The sequence below is a fragment of the Sphaeramia orbicularis genome, chromosome 15 (genome assembly GCF_902148855.1).
Source record: "Sphaeramia orbicularis chromosome 15, fSphaOr1.1, whole genome shotgun sequence".
NCBI classification, from domain to species: domain Eukaryota; kingdom Metazoa; phylum Chordata; class Actinopteri; order Kurtiformes; family Apogonidae; genus Sphaeramia; species Sphaeramia orbicularis.
The window spans coordinates 20,652,652-20,670,996 of NC_043971.1; the positions used below are offsets into that span (position 1 = coordinate 20,652,652).

The window sequence follows — 18,345 nt, forward strand, 5'->3', positions numbered from 1 at the left end:
ATAGTTTTGATGCCTTCAGTGAGAATCTACAATGTAAATAGTCATGAAAATAAAGAAAATGCGAAGAATGAGACGGTGTGTCCAAACTTTTGGCCTGTACTGTACACTTAATTTTTTTCAGTTTGTTCATGTTATTCACATAGTTTGAAAGGATAGTTTGTAGATGTAAACCTTTTCCTAATGTAAATTTACTTTTTTCGCTCTTAAACATAGAGAAAAGTTTGGTGTTGACATTATTTATATATTATTATTATTATTTTACTGGTTCGGCCCACTGCAGATCGAATTTAGTTGAATGTGGCCCCTGAACTAAAATGAGTTTGACACCCCTGGCCTATTTGTTGTGATAACTTTAGCCTGCTAGCTTGTTAGGCACTATTGTCGTAATTATAACGTTTTCATCCATCTCTGTTTATCAGGCCACCACACTAACGTTACCAATCGTTGGATTGGAACCAATACATACGACACTAGTTTGATGTATAACCTATAACCGGAGCTGGTTGAAGACTATGTCTTGCGTAGAGTAGCGCTCACTAACTATACCCAAAGCTATTGCAGGGATGTAATCATTAGTAACTTATCTGCAGCCATATTGCTTTGGGTTAAATACCAATCTTTGAGAATTAAGTCTTATGTGTTTCATTGTTCTCTTTTATCTTTTTTCTCTTTTCTCTTTATTGATTTATCTTGTTTTTTAGCTGTATTAACTCTCTCTTTTTAATTAATGTGCTGTAATATATTGCTTTTATAGGGGGTCTGTTGTCATCAGGCCGGGGACTACAGCAGGGGACTAGGCATGTTGGCTAAAGCTGCCCCTTTTTACTGTTGTTGATACAGTTAATTAATTGGGATTGTCCACGACACAATAAACTAATAAACAAAACTATCCGATGAACCGATTAGTTATTAAAATAATGTACAGATTAATCAATAATTAAAATCATCGTTAGTTGCAGCCCTCCAATAACACACTGTGGTTGACATTTTGAATTTCAAAGTATTTCTATGAGTGGTCTGTAAAGGGTTAAGAGGGTTTCTCTGTTAGATTTCAGATGTGGAAAACCTAGAATCACCATTTTTCTCTCCCTATTAAGTCCTTTCAGGGTGGCTGGAGCGTCCCCAGTATGCACGATGACAAAGAAGAGAAAGGCCTCGTCCAGGGCGTAGTCTCATTACGGTTAATACAGATGGACAGATGCAACACCTCATACCCTCAAGTAATTTTAAACTCTCCGTTCCACTTGACCAGCAGTTTTTTGTTTTTTTTTTGTAATGCTGGAAAGTCCACGCAGGGAATCCCAGGCCAGGAATCAAACCAGCTCATTGTTGCTGCTACAACAGTGTCCACAGAGGCACCATGTGGGAAACACTGCTGTTTGTCATTGTTTGTTCTCATCACTACAACAGTGTTTAAAAAAAAGAGTGTGAGATTATTCATTTTTCCCTGCATTGCAGAACACCTGTTGTTAGTATTGTCAAATGAAACATAACTGAGATGTAACTTAAGATTTCTACATAAATACTAGAGAGTTATTGTGTTGAAAGCCTCTGTGTGAGTGCGTGCATGTGTGTGTGTCCGGGGATTCACACAAAATATGGAAAGAGCTGACTGCTGCAGTTTGTCATACTGATGTATTTTGGTCGAGTAAGAGACCAGCGAAAACGGCAAGTTGATAGGACTAATATTTTGAGGAGATATTCATAATTTTGGAATACAGTAGCTGTACAATCACACTGCTATGGCCAGAATGCTTTGGCGGTGACTGCTGGACAAATGCAGTACAGCATGCATGAAGACACAACAGCATAAAAACCACCACATCTACAACCTGGGGATCCCCACAGGTCAACATGCTAGTAAAATATAAGTTGGTAGTATTTTAAGGAGAGAAGAGAGGATTTTAATGGTATGACTCTATTAAATGTGGAAAGATTTTTAAGTAACCTTGGGTAGTGTCTTTATGTTGTTGCAGCATCTTTTAATTTCAGGGATGTCAAACTCATTTTAGATCAGGGGACACATACACTGAATTTGACTTCAAGTGGGCCAAACCGGTAAAATAATAGTATTGTAACTTAGAAATAATGACAATTCTAAATTTTTTCTTTTTTGGTTTAGAAGACCGTATTACTCAGATTTCCTTTTATTATGTATAAATGTATAAGTTCTAGTAGACGGTATGAAGCTATTTGTACTAAGAATGTATTATATTTACAAACTATCCATAAACAAAAAATGTGAGTAACCTGAACTTCCATAAACAACCTGAAATTTATTAAGAAAAATAATGTGATTTTTAACCATATTATGCCTCAGTTTATCATTTACACATGTGCATTACAACTTACAGATCATAGTGGATCTACAAATACACAAAAAATTTACCAACAGGTGTCTGGAACTGAAAAATACAGAATTTAGCTTTGTGATCAATGCAACTTGATTGCAGATTCATCCTGGGGGCCAGATTGAACCCTTCAGAGGGCCGTTTTTGGCCCACAGGCCGTATGTTTGACACGTGTTTTAAAGCATCGTTTTCTCTTATAATCCCAACTGTGATTATAAACCTTGTCAGACATTAATACTGTCACAAGTTGATTCTTTTTTTATTTTTATTATAAAGAACAGATTTTTAAAGACAACTCAAACTTGTTAAAGCATTTTAAATAAATCTATCAAATAATGATGGCCATTTTTATACAAATATATTGTTACCAAACTCCGTAATATCAGCTGTCTGTTCAGTAGGTGTCTGCGGTAGTGACATGTTCACACTCTTCCTTGAAGTTCAGTATTTGCTCTTCATATCTCACTTTGGATACATATTTACATGAAACTTTAAATTTATTTGACCAAGCACATATCAACATAAACAATCTGTGTTTTACTCCTGTAAGCCCAAAATTCAATTCTCCGTCCACGCTGATGTTTTCCTCTACGGGCGTCGATTCCTCAACCTCCGAGGTGTTGGCCGAGGCACTGGTTGACTTGTCCCACTGGTCCCACTGGTGCGAATGGTGCCACTGGTGCCACTTGTGGTGCCCAACAGAGTGGCACACCCAGAGGTGAGACAGACACCCGGGGGCCCTCTGAGACCTGGGTGGCCCCTCAGACCCGGCCGGCCTACGTGGCCTCTCTCACCCTGCTTCCCTGGCTGGCCGTTAAAGGCTCTTCCCAGACGTCCACGCTGACCTGTTATCGAGGCAAAAATGTTTAGTCCTCATGATTCTGTGTCTGCTCACTTAGCTGACTACGATTTTTTTTTTCTTTGATTCCAAGAACAGGATTTTACACAGAAAAATAATTTCTTTTTTGGCACATGTTGCATTTCTCCTGCCTTTCCCGATATTTGAAGCTCAGACTCAGCTGAATTTCACTGGTAAAATAAGTCACCAGTCCAGATGTGGACATCCGTTAATGCTTCATTTTTATAAGTCATCAAATAAATGTAAGTATTGGAAGATGAATTTACCCTTTGGTCCCTGATCTCCTGGGTGGCCAGTTGGGCCGTGGCCTTTAGGTCCTTTATCACCTTGTTCTCCTCTGTCACCTGGAATCCAGACATGCACAGTCTCACACGCACAGACACAGATTTTTGTATCGTTGCAGAAATGACAACAGAACAGCCAAATTGCTGCTCCCTGTGGAGTGAGCTACACTCAAGAACATGCCATTCATGTTGATTAAAGACCATATGTGTTACTGAGATCATTGTTAAATACAAGCTTAAAACACCTTGTAAATATTATTCAATTTCATTGGTTTGGCGTGTGAATGCACCATAAATGTGACATCATTCTATGACCCTCTAACCATAAATTAGAGCCGAGAACATACATGTTAGTCTAGTCTAAGTTTTACAGCCTCATCTAGTACTTGATGCAGCAGTTTCATAATAAAATATAGGCAAGTGCTTTCTAGTGGTGGAAAGAGACTTAGTACATTTACTTAAGTAATAAGCACTTTGCATTAGTACTTATACTTTTCTCATTTTATGATACATTATACCCATACTACAGTTGATTGAGATTATCCATTTTCAAAGCGAAACAAATGAGGACTTAAAATAATCAGTGGAAAAACATCAGTTTTTTGTCGTTCACTGGTATCGTGGCAGCGGGACAAAATAAGATTCTTCTCACTGAAGTAGGGCTTAACACTAAATCTGCAGGCAGACATAGTATGATGACAGTCAGTGCCCGATATATGCTGACACACAAATGTTATAATGATATTAGTGTTCAACAAGTCATTTGACACGACTGCATTCAAGTCATTTACAGTAAAATCTTGAATGCAGGACTTTGACAAATGGAGTGTTTTACATGGTGGTATTGCTATTTTAAGTATAAATTTTAAGTCTAAATACATCATACACTCATAGATTTTTCTGAAACATGCTTTGCTGACTTATGACCTTGATGTTAGGCAATTTAATAAATATATTCTTCAGCCTTGTTTTTCCACACCTTTGTCTCCTTGACGGCCCGGATCTCCGGCCTCTCCGTAAAATCCCGGAGGACCCACTTCTCCTTCATCACCATCATTACCGGGGTCACCCTGACAACATCATCAATAACAAAAATACATGGTTAATCATTTGTGTGTTTTCGGTATAAATCTTGCAGGTTTTCCTCTACCTATTCACTCTTTTCAAGTCATGAATTACAATTCCAGTCACCTCTGACCTAAAAGACTGAGATTGATTAGGCTGATCATTCATCTCCTGCTGGGAAAACACTGTACAGTACTGGTTCGTCACTATTCTTGGTTTGGCATTCAATTCTACAACATAAGCCATAATCTAATATAGTGGAATATTTTTAAATATTCATAGCTTTAAGGGTATCAACTCCAGATTCGTTGTGATTAAAGAAGTTGTGGAACATGAATCGGTTCTACACTGTATAATAATGTGGAAAAGGCTTTCCAATCCAAAGACAGCCTTGATACTCTCCAAAAACCATTCAACACAGACCAAGTGTCTAGTCTGTGACTCCTTATTTGTCCTCATGGAGACGTGGAAAATCGTCATGTTTTCATTCCAAGCTTTTCTGCCAAATACTTCAGCTCTCTTAGTCCAGTCCAGACCCTCACAATGTGTTTGCATTTTACTCAGCCAGGCAGACAGAAACGAGCAATGTATGGACAATGTACAGCGCTCCAGCAGCTAAAGGTCTACAGGAGGTGAGATGGAACCTAAAACCAGTGACTCTGAGCAATGAAGTCTATGGGGAAAAGCATAGAACCAAGCAGTTCAACTCACAGGAGGTCCAGAGGGTCCTTTCTGTCCTGGGGGACCGGGGGCACCCATAGGCACGTCCCCATAGAGAGGACAAACGGCAGCACATGTCCTCTTCACGGAATTGGCAAAGGTGGACATCTGCTCCAGGACCACTTTCTTACAAACCTCAATCACGTGTTGAGCCGGGAGGGTTGGGCCCTGTGTGACAAATCATTACCACATCCATGACTGGACGGGACCCAACTGTGGGACATGTAATAGGAATATTACAGGAGAGAGCATGTTGAAGCAATGGCTGCCTCTCTGAGGAAATGCAGCGAACAAATGAAGCCAACAATATTTCCTTAGGCTCATTATGGATTTATTGCCACACTAAATGAAACCCTTGCTGTGAGTCACTACAAACTACACACTAATGAGTAACTGTTTAAATGTGTTATTCACACCAAAGCCGTGAGCAGACACTATGTGTGCCAGTCAGTCTAGCTACTTGTGCCAATAATTTCTGTTTTTTTGGCATCATTCCCACTTAGTGCCATGAAGAGTGGAGATTGAACAGCAGTACTATAGATAGATATAGTAGATAGTCCTCCTAGTATTTTAATAATAAATCTATAAAGAAAAACCCAGAGGCTTGTATTTTTTCTTACTGGTGGTCCTGGAGGCCCCTGAAATCCATCTGGTCCTCCTTCACCCCGAACCCCCTTCACTCCAACAGGACCTGAACGTCCAGGTGGACCCTCCGAGCCACGCTTTCCCCGTCCTCCCTGAGGACCCTGCTCACCCCTGTCTCCAACCTACAGAGCAGCAACAACATTAACAGGGAAAGGATTCAGCATGAAGAAAAACATGTTTTGGAAGCACTTGACATGAACCTTACAGAAAAAAAGACAGGTGTAAAATGTTGGTTTTCTCATTTTAATAACAGAGAGTAAACATCAAGAGACCACAAATGGGAAAATAAATTAATCTGAGGATGTAGCATGTGTGATTATACAATTAAGTATAATATCTGAATTCTAGACCTTTACATAAATTAGTGGCTTTGTACCAATATTCACACTCTTCCTCTATCTAAATGAGTAAATACATCTTGAGTACTTCCTGATGTGTTTAAATTATTTGTCAAACAAAAATGAACCAGTAATGTTTGATATGACACCAGTCAGACCCACACATCTGCATGTCTTCTCATGTCCTATTCAATCCAGTGGGCTACTGTGTATTATCCTACATTTGTATAACGTGTATCTGCTGTGAAGGTCATGGAACATACACTTCATGGTTATTTATTTAACCCATAAAGATCCAGTGATACTTTTATGGCAGTCCCCTATTTTTAACCTTTCTTTACTGATTTGTCACCATTTATTCAAATAGTACACTTTGTGTTTTGCATTTTTAAGTGAAATGAGGTAATTTCCTATATTTTATTTACTGATCATGTAGGTGTTTATAAAAGCTCAGATTAAAGTTGAGCGTTATTTTATCAAAAACAGAGAAAACTGAAGAACAAGTGACTTTTTCAGTAAAAGATATCAATAACTAAACATAAACCAAGTGTGTCCATCCACTGTCATTGATCCAATTCCATTTTACTGGTGAATTAACGTTGTAGAAGATGACGGTGTTTACATGTTCACTATGGAGCCTCTGAATGTCCAAGTAGGTCATATCTGATGACCCTGAAAAGATGACAAACTGTATTTTACACCAATTATGTACATGGATTGATAGGATAAGTGGATTAACAGGTATTTAATATTTTATACCAGTAGAGGATTTTTGTCACTGGTGGATGTTTGGGTCTTTATGGGTTAACATAAAAAAATAAATAAATACCTGTGGGCTTAAATATGTATGTAAAAAACAACAAAACACATCAAAGTGTTTTTTTTATTCACTATGGGCATAAGAAATATTTTAAATCCAGTAAAACAAAAGAGAATCATTCCTCCATGCATGATGTGATGGCAACATCAGAATGACTTACCCTTCCCTTGGGGCCTTTTACTCCTTTTGCTGCCTTAAAAACAACAGATTCATGTTCAAATTCATATTCAAGTTGAAAAAAATAACAAGTCAGTAAAAAAGGTAAAAGAATTTAAGGCAGTACCTGTGCACCTTTAACTCCTTGGATTCCCTGGATTCCTGTGTCACCCTGTGCCAAGAGCAGGAAAATAAAATATTATAGGCACTTGCAAATATTTGGTATTAAGAATTTCACACATGTGCTCCGTGAATAGAAAGACTTTTCACTAACCAGTAAGCAAGACCATCTATGCAGTGATGCAGTGATGCTGAAAGCAATTCAAGGGTGAGGGGGAGGCCATGCTATAGGATAGCTTTCCATCTGTTTTCTTTTGTGTTATAGTTCGACATGTCAATGCAGGGCTGCTGACCCTGAATAATAATCACCTTTTTCCTATACATGTATACTCCACCTTTTTGACGCATTTATGCCTGCATATCATTCTATAGTTATGTTGCTGTTATATAATGTGTTTTTCTGTAATTTGAAGAAGTAAATACAGATCTGAGGGTCGTTGATGCTTCATTTCACTTCAGCTTCTTACAAACCACTATAATTTGCTTACAGCTTCTATCCTCCATGAAAAAAAAACAAATCACAGTCTTTTCAGAGCGTTTCTAGCAGTAATGCTTAGTGAATTACACCTTAAATAACATAAAACGGGTAATTTATCACACATTTTCCAATACCGCTGAGCATTTACATATGATAGACATTAAATGAGGATGAGGTTGTATCACACTGTTTGCTCACCGTGTCTTAATCTCTGCCTTCATGTATAATCACATGTACAATTCTCTGTATAGAGAACGTTGTATTCACTTGGAGTCTTTTTAAAACTGAAAAATAATTCTTAAAAAAAAGGTTATTGTAATTTTCTTCAAGTTACAGTCAATAATCTGTCACTATTTAGCATAATTTACAACATTCATTTAAATATTGTTTGGGTTTTCATTTCGAGAATACATTTAGTACAACACATTATATTTTTAGTTGTTTAAACGAACCTCTGCCAGCTTTCTAATCCAGATGTGGGTTCTTTTTATCTGATTTGTTTGCTCTACTACATGCCACAAAAGCATAAGCAGCTGAACTGCGGTTTCAGCAGGAATATCTGCCTCTGTAATCGACAACGGGCGTTGTGTAAACACACAGAACTGGTCCTGAGGGGCGAGTTTAGTGCTGCTTTGACCTCCTGCCCAGACTCACTCAGACAACATGACCTGAAAAGCAAACTAAATGATGATGATGATTGTTTGTTGTGATAATTCATGATGTTTACTATGAGTTTGCTGACAAAAGAGGGGAGGCTATATACATATGAAATGTTTCCAGCATGGCTTCTGTAAAAGCGAACATAGTAAAGTTAAGAAGGGGAGCGTTGTTTATTTCATTTGAGAATGTTTTTGATGTACGGTAGCATAGCCTAATTTTTGCCAAAAATAACAGGTAAAATCTTGGATCAGAAAAGTCCAAAAACACCTCCAAACTGTAGACTGACTTTTTGGTCAGTTAATCACTGAATGTGTCAAGAATATTTTTGCCCTCATTTTATATGGATTTTATATGGAAATAGATGAGGATGCATTACCTTGGACCCTGGTTTTCCAGGCACACCCACGTGTCCCTGTGAAGAGATGCCATAGTTTAATGACTTGAGTAAAATGGACTCTTTGGAAGAGTTTAGATAATTCATCTGGAGCACTTACAGTGGGTCCTGGTGGGCCGATAAATCCAGGTCTTCCCGGCTTCCCTGCAGAGCCCTTGTAACCTCTTGGGCCCTCGAGAGCAAAACATTTGTTAAACCTACCTCAGAGACTTCTTTATTCTTTGTCATTTTCCTTTAAGATGGCAAACTACTTTACAAACCCAATGTATTATGTGTTTGTCATCGATGGCTGAAATGTTTGAAATAGTGACTTACAGTCCGGCCTTGGGGGCCCATTTCTCCTGCCGGCCCCAGGATACCTTTCTCCCCCTGTAAAAAATCAACCATAACAAATTAATATACCAAATACTCCTCCAGTCCTTCCTCATTTATATAGAGAATCTGTGATCAAAGAGTCACCTTTACTCCACTTCGTCCGAGTTTCCCAGTTTGACCTTGTGGTCCTTGATACGCCTGTAGATGGCAAGTAAATTAGTTAATAAAATTAAAGTTAAAGTCATTAAAGTCATGATTAAAGTTTAATAGAATTATCTGTGTTAGGTCAGTACAGTATTATACCTCTATTCCGGGGTCACCGTCTCTGCCTGGTAAACCTGGATCTCCAATGATGCCCTAGGGAAATGGTTTCATTATTAAACAAAATGGAAACATAATTTTTTGAGAGTTGAGGTGTGAAGTTGTGGGTGTGACCTACCTTCTGTCCAGTGGTGCCACCTTTACCCTTAACTCCTGGGATCCCCTAGTTTATACAGGTTTGTGCAAAAAGGCAAAAAAAAAAAAACATTTGGATTTGATTTAGACAAATACAACTGACTTAACTTTAACGGTTCTTATAATTATTATGCGTAAAAAACACTTGAAAACACTAAATTATTGTAATCATTTAGTGATACTTACAGGCTGCCCCTTCTGTCCAGCACTTCCTCTCTCTCCAGGATCTCCCACAATACCCTGTCAAATGATCATTTAAATCAAAATTAGTGAAGTTATGTGCATTATATTTCAATCAATAAGAAATGTAATCCACCATGAAGCCTCCTTCCATATACAGCACAATCTAGAAGGTTATCATTGTGGTTGTGGCTCTTCCTTCAATGACTCATCAGCTTATGTTGATACAGTTCAGGCTTCCAGATCTCAGCCAAAATCCAGCCGCATGAATTAATGTTGTTTATGGAAACGGCACATAAGCCAAAAACATAGTTCTATTCCAGTGTTTTACCACATTAAAAATGATTTACTGGCTCTCTGCGCTCACAGGAGGGGATTTTGAAGGAAACGGACAAAGAATTAAGATGAACTGGAGCATCTTCTCCATATGACAGTAACAGGGAATCCCACCTGCTTTCCTCGAGGACCAACACTCCCATCTGGACCAGTCATCCCTTTTTCACCCTGTAAATAAAATCCAATCACAGTAGTCAGAAAATACTAAAAAAACTGATAAACATGATAGTTGAAGAAGCAATATGAGTAGAGGTGAGTACTACCTTTACTCCTTGAAACCCGGGAATGCCTTCATGTCCTCTGTCACCTTTGGCGCCCTTAAAGGAGACCAAAACATTAGTGGTTCAGCAATTACATAATCTCTTGCTTAAGAACAATTACATCTGAACGGTTCACTTACGACTTCTCCTGGTTTCCCAATCTCTCCAATGTCTCCAGGTGGTCCCCGAACCCCCTTCAATTACAGTCATGATGTGAACATGTGGACTCTGAGTTGTCTATAAAGTTATACAACTGCAACAACAAACTGCACAGAAATCCAATGAAACGCCTGTAACTTCATTATTGCCTAATTAAACGCAGCAGAGGAGTTTACCTTGAAGCCGGCTGCCCCTTTTAATCCTTTCAGCCCCTTAGGACCTCTGTCTCCCTGTCAGCACAACATGTAATTAATACAGGTTTAAAACATATCAGAGTAAAGAAAACCATTATCTGGGCTTGATAAATACCACTTGGCCCCAGAGTCCTCTCATTCCTTTCTCGCCTTTGATTCCCTGTTCACCCTGAGGAGGAAAGCGTGATGTTTCATTAATGCATTTTCTCAATGAGTCAACATTGACTATGAACATACAAACACAGATCATACCTTTTGGCCTGGTTCACCAACATTGCCATAATCTCCTGTGTTTCCCCTGATCCCCTGTAAGACACGATTGACTTATACACAGGCACGACATGTTGCACTGCAATAAGTTCTTGTACGTCGACCAGCAGGAGAAATGGAGCATAAAATGTGAAAATTAGAGTGAGTGTTTCTACTGAGACAGCATCCCTAATGACTTCAGACACAGCTTCTATGCGGAATCTCCAAGGTTTAGACGCGAGAGTGTTTGACTCAGAGAAAGCAGCACTTAGACTTTGTGCATTGGCCAAGGCCCGAAATAAAGTGAGCAACTGCGAAGAAAGGTTTCATATAAAATGTAAAAATCTAGTGACAAGATGAAGATGTGCGAACATGCAACAAGTTTCAGCCAAATACACATTTGTCACACTCATGAAAAGTACACACAAGTATATTCAACGGGATTTGGAGATCATCGGTCCTAAATACAACAAAATGGACCGGCATTGTTTGCACAGATGCTCACTTCCTCAGTAGTAGAGAGCAAAGTGTTTTCCAGTTGGCTGTATTTTGTCTGAGTCAACAAACAGATTTAACAAGGCTGGGATGCCTTTGTGTTGTCAGTTTATTTGTCCATCTCACCCAAAACTGCTTTTTAGCAACGTCAGCTGGGCAGAGGTTGAACCTCAGAGATGGCTGACAGTTAGGTGAAAGGCATGACCGTGAACTTTACGACATTTCTAAGACAGTATAGCTCTGACGACCAAGGACCACCCACCGCCAGAGACGGACAGTTCATATATCGGTGCCAGGAAATGCCCTCCTTGGATGCCAGCAGGGAAGGGGATAAACATGTTGGGGCTCTGTGATTCACAAGCTGGCAGGAGGTCAAAACGCAAAGCCTTACACAAGACAGATGTTTACTGCCAGATGAGCTACAGCTGCAATTCAGCATATGAATATGTAGCATGTACGGCTCTGGAAATGTGCTCTGCGTCTCCCTTTGTGAACAACCATACATATGTTTGCTCAGGCAGCGCTGGGAGATTACAATGTGTATAAAAGCAGTGTTACATGCCAAACTGTCACATCTAACAGAAAAATATTCCCTCTTTAAGCACTTTTTTCTCTGCCCTGTGTTGAAAAATACTCCAACATAACAAGTGACTGCTAAGCATCAAAGAGATTAACAAGTCATAAATTTTAAGTGGAAATAATCATGTCTGCGTCTCTCTCAAGGATCAAACAGGAGTGTGTTTGTTCACTCGCTGATGCATGGATAACAGGCTCCTGCAGCAGAATACACTGTTTGTGATCAAATTCTCGACTGCTTCCTCTGTTTCCAAATTGGCTCTTCCTGTGGTGAATTAAACAGCCTTATCCACTTAAAATAAAAGAAATTATGGAACAAAACATTTGGCTAATTTCACACAATAGTTAAACAGACTAATGCGTTTCATTACCAGACACTTTGGTGGATATGGGCATTACTTAACAGCCTGGTTTCCTTGTGTATTTGGGATTCATTACATTTGGCTGAGTTTCTGTCAAATGGAAAAGCAAAACCATTAGAAATCGTGTGATCATCTGCCAGTGTGTGTTAAACCCCATATTCTAAACTAGAGCGTGTGTGTTTTAAAAGATGCAAATGACTATTTCAGAGCTACACAAACATATTTACTGTCACATCCGTATTGGTTCGTGTTTATCTCAGTTTCCTCCTAAATCTTTTGCAAAGCGGACATGAGTTTTGAAACTATAAAAGGAGCCCCGATGTTTACTATCGCTAAGAGCTTCTGCTTCCAGATCTGTTTCCATCCTGTCGTGTCTCAGTTGTACTTCTGTTGCCATTTTCCACAGCTCTGCTGCTTTCTCGTGAATACGAGTTTTACAATGTAATTCACCGACAGTTCACTTTTAACTCTTTATTGTGCAGCCAGAGGAAAAAGATGCAAAGAACACACAACTTAACACACAAATATCCAGAGTGTCTGCTTATGTATATACTCATAATGAGAGCCACATGCTATTTTGCATTTATTTACCCAGTTTCCTGGTCTGCCTTGGTCTCCTGGTTTTCCAAGAAGTCCTATGTGACCCTACAGAAAAACAAGAATGTAATTTAACTGACCCGGCTTATCCTATCAGTATCTACATCCAGCTCTTAGCAAAGAAATATGCTCACCTTTGGCCCCGGAGGCCCCTGAATTCCAGGTTGTCCATGCATACATTTGCAAGATGCTCCTCCAGCTGTTAGGCCAATCTCTGCATAACCTCCACACTGCAACAGACAGAGAGGAGGGGTTTCAACTACAGAAACACTCCTAATGAAGCGCATGAAAAACCATTGAATGGGAGCTGACTCACCACGTTGGAGAGCTCACAGCAGCCCTCTGAGTAGGCCTGTTCAGGGTCACATGACACCTCCATCTGCTGAAGATCCACCTGAAAGAAATAAAGGAGGACATGTGCTCATAAGGAGGAGAAGTTTCAGTTGTGGTTGCAAAACAAAACATTCTCCTGCAGAGTTGTTTTTAAAATCATGTCAACCTACAGACACAGAGCGATCTCCTGCAGCCCGTTTGACAATGGAGGTGTATCCTTGGCGGATGACCGGCCGTGGTTCATCAATTGACTCCACGCTGACCTCCTGGCAATCTATCAGCAGCTTCACCTCACTGCCCTTCACACTCAGCGCCAATTTGTGCCACTCTCCATCAAACAACTTTTCCACACCAGGAAAGGTTCTCAGCATCTGGCTCCCATGAGGACTGGTGTAGAAAAAGTCCAAAGAGCGTGTATCGCCCTGGAAACGAAGGCCCACTTGGTCTCGCCCTTCAGAGTCACTGACCTGCCACAGGTTCCAGGACTTCTGGGCAGTGTCCTTAGTCACCTTGAACGTTGCAATGACGGAGTAGTCAGCAGGAAGTCCATCTGGGTATACATCACTGTGGCATGAGAGCGAGGGTTAGAGAGCTGGAAAACATCAAACAGATGCAGCTTTCTCCAGAAAATAACAATGAAAGCCATTTGTGGGAACATATTGCATTTATTTCATGAGAATGTAAATAAGCAGGAGCGAAGGAAGTTTCAAATGACTGTAAATTGGTTCAACAGTTTCAAACACATTTCTCTTGCAACCTTATTTCAAGATAATATTTAGTAGACAAGAATATAGCTACAAAACATATGAATGGAATAGAATACAACACAATACAATACAATACTATAGCATACAATACAATACAATACAACACTATAGAAGACAATATTGTTATTGTTACTGTACATCATATATAAAACCTATTATAAAAATATGAATAAAAACAGCTAAAGTAAGTAGGTTTTGGGTGAAATATATAGATAAGGGTCAAAACACGGTATCTGAGATATCTCTGACGGGACAATTTAGAGACAATTTGACAGATTAGTGTTGCTAAATGACCCACATTTTTTACTTTTAAATTCATTTTTGCTTTAGATGAACCATAAGGTATTACCCACAACAAGGAGCTACTTTATATTGAAATAAATGTTGGAATGGCAATCAGTTAAAGTTCGCTCTCTGATGGGACATTACTGTGTTTTGACCCATAAATAATTTTTTTTTTTAAAAAGCAGAAACCCATCACTCACACACAAGCATTAAACCTGTTATTGCACCGATCCCTTTAAAACATATTTCACATCAGATGTGTTTTTGACTGCTGTTGGGTAAAAGCTATTCTGAAAATCTGTTCCAAAATGAAGCGATGTTCCATTTATCAGACAACTGAAGAAAACCTACAGTTGGAACACTAATAAGAGATCTAAAGCAAATAAGGTAAAGTAAAAGTTACTATTGCAATGTTCAAATGTAAGTGTACAAGTTATGATCTTTAAAATATACCTTTCATATACCTCTGTTATAAAAGTTAAGATAACAGCATTTCCTAGATGGACTACAGTAGGCTACTCTAAATATTTTGGTACCTCATGGTTTTCCGTAGGTGGATGGAGGGGTTGATGCGGTAGGCCACAGCCTCAGGTTGAGAGCCATCTACCTGCCTCACTCCTCTGGATTCAGGCACACGAAACTCCTCCAGGAGATTAAAACCTTAGAGCACAAACACTTGTGTTAATTTGACGTCAGCGATTCAGCATCATGTCTTCTGGACTACTTTGTAATCCTATATCAGCCCCAATATCACAGATAATTGAAGTAGATGCATTATTCATCCTCATTAAAAAGGCAATCGCTTCACAGGTACAATGAGATCATTTATTAAACCCATTAACATGAGAAGATTGTTTATTTTCCTCATGGGTGGATTTGGCAGCTGTTTTCCAAACACTGAAGGTTTTGTGATGTAGCCTGAATGAGATCAGCAGTGTGTCCTGTGAATTTCAAACATGTGGACGAAAGCTGGTGTGAGAATTGGTCAAATTAATAAGCAATTACGTCAGTTCTGATGACCTTGATGTGTTGCAGTAAACATGCTGCAGTGGGCATCTACACTGGTCATATTGCAGTTCCCTATTGTTAAGACATTGTAACAGAATGTCTTGTACATTTTCCAGCAACTGCTTATAGTGTTACCAAGAAACAGTTGGGTCCACGGGTGGGACACCACAGGCAAACTAAAACAATGTGTAAACAGACGATGGTAACAAGGACACTCAGCCTCGAAGGGTGAGGTACCAACTTAACCCCGACATGACCTCTTGAACTCTGACAGTCTACACAGTCACTGAGAACAGGAAATACATAATAGATCCACTGCTGTGAAGGCAAATAATGGACAAACAACTGACAAACACTGACACCTGCTGGTCATTCTGTGGTACAACACTGTTCAACCAGGAAAATGTCAGTAATACTACAGAGCGACACACAATAAATATGATTATTAGAAGTAAGATGTTACATGAAAAGTAAATTTAACCATAAAGTTGAGAAAAATGTATGTTGCAGGAGCGCTGAGGTTAAGATAGCATCACCATGTTTAATACATCACTATGGAATAATACTATTTTTAAAGCACTCTAGAGAGTATTATGGTTGTTCTACGGTTTTACAATGAGAGTATTAAACAATAATATGTCAAACAGAACACAGAAATAATAATTTAAAAACTTACTTGGTAACTTTTGGCATTGGGACAATCCCAAGATGACAAAAAGTGCTACAAACACCAGCAAATCTTTATAGGCTGGCATTTTTCAGACTGAGAGTCCGGGGCTATACGTGCCTGGAGTACAGAAAATAAATAAATAAGTAATTAATAAAAAAAAAAATGAGGAATGAAAGGGACATGACAACAACAAATGTGTCTAACAAACATAGAGAAAAAAAAAGAAACTTGGGGGAACATTTTGGCCTGATTATTGCACCAAAATCTGCCATTTATTCAGTTTTAGCAAATATTAATTTATAATGTAATAACATTTCAATAGGTTACAGTAAGATCATATTTCTAAAAAAAAAAAAAAAAAGTTAATTGCTGATCCATCCAACCTTTCTCACATTAGAGAACACAATATTAATCTCTCAGTTTAAACTAATCAAACTACTTTATCACAGACTGATACATAACTAATCATCAAACATAACATGAATTTATACTTAATTTTCTAAAAAAAAAAATAAACACCATAAAATAAAGATTTACTCACATATTCCTGAAAAAGAAAATTTGAGGTCTCCTGCACATGGACGTTTTCCAGTTCCCGGTGTGAGGATGTATCCCGCTCTAACGTGCCATCCCTGGGTCAGTGTTTGAGCTGAACAGGAGAACCATTCAATCCAGGAGCTCTGGGTCTCAGAGGAGCCTGACCCCTGTGCTCCACAACACCTTTGGCCCCCAGGGGATCTGCCTCCTCTCATAGGCCAATGAGACACCCAGTCACAGCCAAGTAGGGAGTCATCTGATGAAGGACATGGGGGCCAACATTCTGGCTTCATGTAAGTTGAAGCTGATATGAAAGGATGAAATAATAGAAAATCAGAGAAAGAAGTCTGTTCTGGCTCGGATGGAAATGATCTATTCAGTGCAGCTCTGGGAAAAATCTTCATGTGACTGATTGTTTAGATCTGTGGTACGTTCTTTCACATCTTATCCCAAAGTTCAAAATTCATTTTTATGGAACTATGACAAAAACGATCCCTATAACTTCTACAGATACTGACACTGTTTTTTCTTTGTGTTCATTCAGGACAGTGGATCACCATCTGCACCGCCTCACTCTGATGCACATGTAGTATGTCACAGTTAAACATAAGATACTGTGCAAACATTCCACGCAGAGACTGGCAGCCCTTCAATCCAAGCCATATCACTGCATCGAGAAACCAGGTTATGTGGAAGATACGGACAGAAGACGGCTGAATAACAAAAATACTCAGCAGAATGTGGATTCGTGGTAATCGATGAAGCAAAAATGTGTCATAATGTCTTCTAATAGCATCTGAGTTAATCAAAGGACCCAGTAATTAGCACAACTTCCTCAAAGCTCTATAGTACACCTTTAGTAGAAGAAAACCAGAGAAAGTCCAGTGATCTTCAGAGCAAATGGGAAATAATACTACCATTTTTAATCATCAAATGAACATTTGGTTCAAAAACAACCAAACATGAACACTATATTATATTATACACTACACTATATACAGTTGTGGAAAAAATTATTAGACCACCCTTGTTTTCTTCAATTTCTTCTTCATTTTAATGCCTGGTACAACTAAAGGTACATTTTCTGGACAAATATAATGATAACAATAAAAATAGCTCATAAGAGTTTAATTTCAGAGCTGATATCTAGCCATTTTCCATGTTTTCTTCATAACAACCAAAATCACTTCAGTTCTTACATCAATACTATGGTATTGTACTGACAAAAACAGTACTTTTAGACATTCCATGTTTTCTTTTCTGTCTGTTTTAGTCACATGATACACACAGGAGTTAGTACTGGATTGCAAAACCATTGTTTTTGATGACTTTTGATGGTGTAATAATTTTTTCCATGACTGTACTTACACTAGATAGATAGATAGATAGATAGATAGATAGATAGATAGATAGATAGATAGATAGATAGATAGATAGATAGATAGATAGATAAAAATTGCTGACTGTTGAGAAAAGTATTCCAACTTCATGGGCAGTTACATTATATTGCATTTTAATGTATTTTTTCCCAGTGTTTTATTAATCTTTTGCATTATTTGTGATATTTTCAATTATTTCTGTTTAATAATAATAATAATAATAATAATTATTATTATTATTATTATTATTATTATTGCATTTATAAAGCACTTTTCATTCAGCTTTTCATTAACAAA

At 38.5% G+C, this 18,345-nt stretch overlaps 1 protein-coding gene across 1 annotated transcript; it reads right to left on the minus strand.

The window, feature by feature from the left end:
• Nucleotides 1-2,611: 2,611 nt before the first annotated feature.
• On the minus strand, nucleotides 2,612-16,217 carry LOC115434071 (collagen alpha-1(IX) chain). The gene is made up of 26 exons (XM_030155749.1): nucleotides 16,139-16,217; nucleotides 14,991-15,114; nucleotides 13,573-13,966; nucleotides 13,386-13,463; nucleotides 13,204-13,299; nucleotides 13,064-13,117; nucleotides 11,043-11,096; nucleotides 10,906-10,959; nucleotides 10,773-10,826; nucleotides 10,578-10,631; nucleotides 10,441-10,494; nucleotides 10,292-10,345; nucleotides 9,848-9,901; nucleotides 9,645-9,689; nucleotides 9,509-9,562; nucleotides 9,350-9,403; nucleotides 9,206-9,259; nucleotides 8,991-9,062; nucleotides 8,873-8,908; nucleotides 7,366-7,410; nucleotides 7,243-7,275; nucleotides 5,900-6,046; nucleotides 5,271-5,447; nucleotides 4,474-4,564; nucleotides 3,477-3,554; nucleotides 2,612-3,196 (listed from the first exon to the last, which is right to left on the minus strand). Exons 1-26 carry the CDS (start codon nucleotides 16,215-16,217, stop codon nucleotides 2,940-2,942), a joined length of 2,346 nt encoding a protein of 781 aa, XP_030011609.1. The 3' UTR covers nucleotides 2,612-2,939.
• Between the last annotated feature and the right edge of the window lie 2,128 nt (nucleotides 16,218-18,345).

Coding starts and splice junctions, on each gene's coding strand:
- LOC115434071 (XM_030155749.1), bottom strand. CDS start 16,217: ATGCCAGCCTATAAAGATTTGCTGGTGTTTGTAGCACTTTTTGTCATC. Junction 11,097..13,063: donor AAGGCAGACCAGGAAACTGG/GTAAATAAATGC, acceptor CGTGTCTTACAG/GGGATCAGGGGAAACACAGG. Junction 9,902..10,291: donor TTGGTCCTCGAGGAAAGCAG/GTGGGATTCCCT, acceptor ATCATTTGACAG/GGTATTGTGGGAGATCCTGG.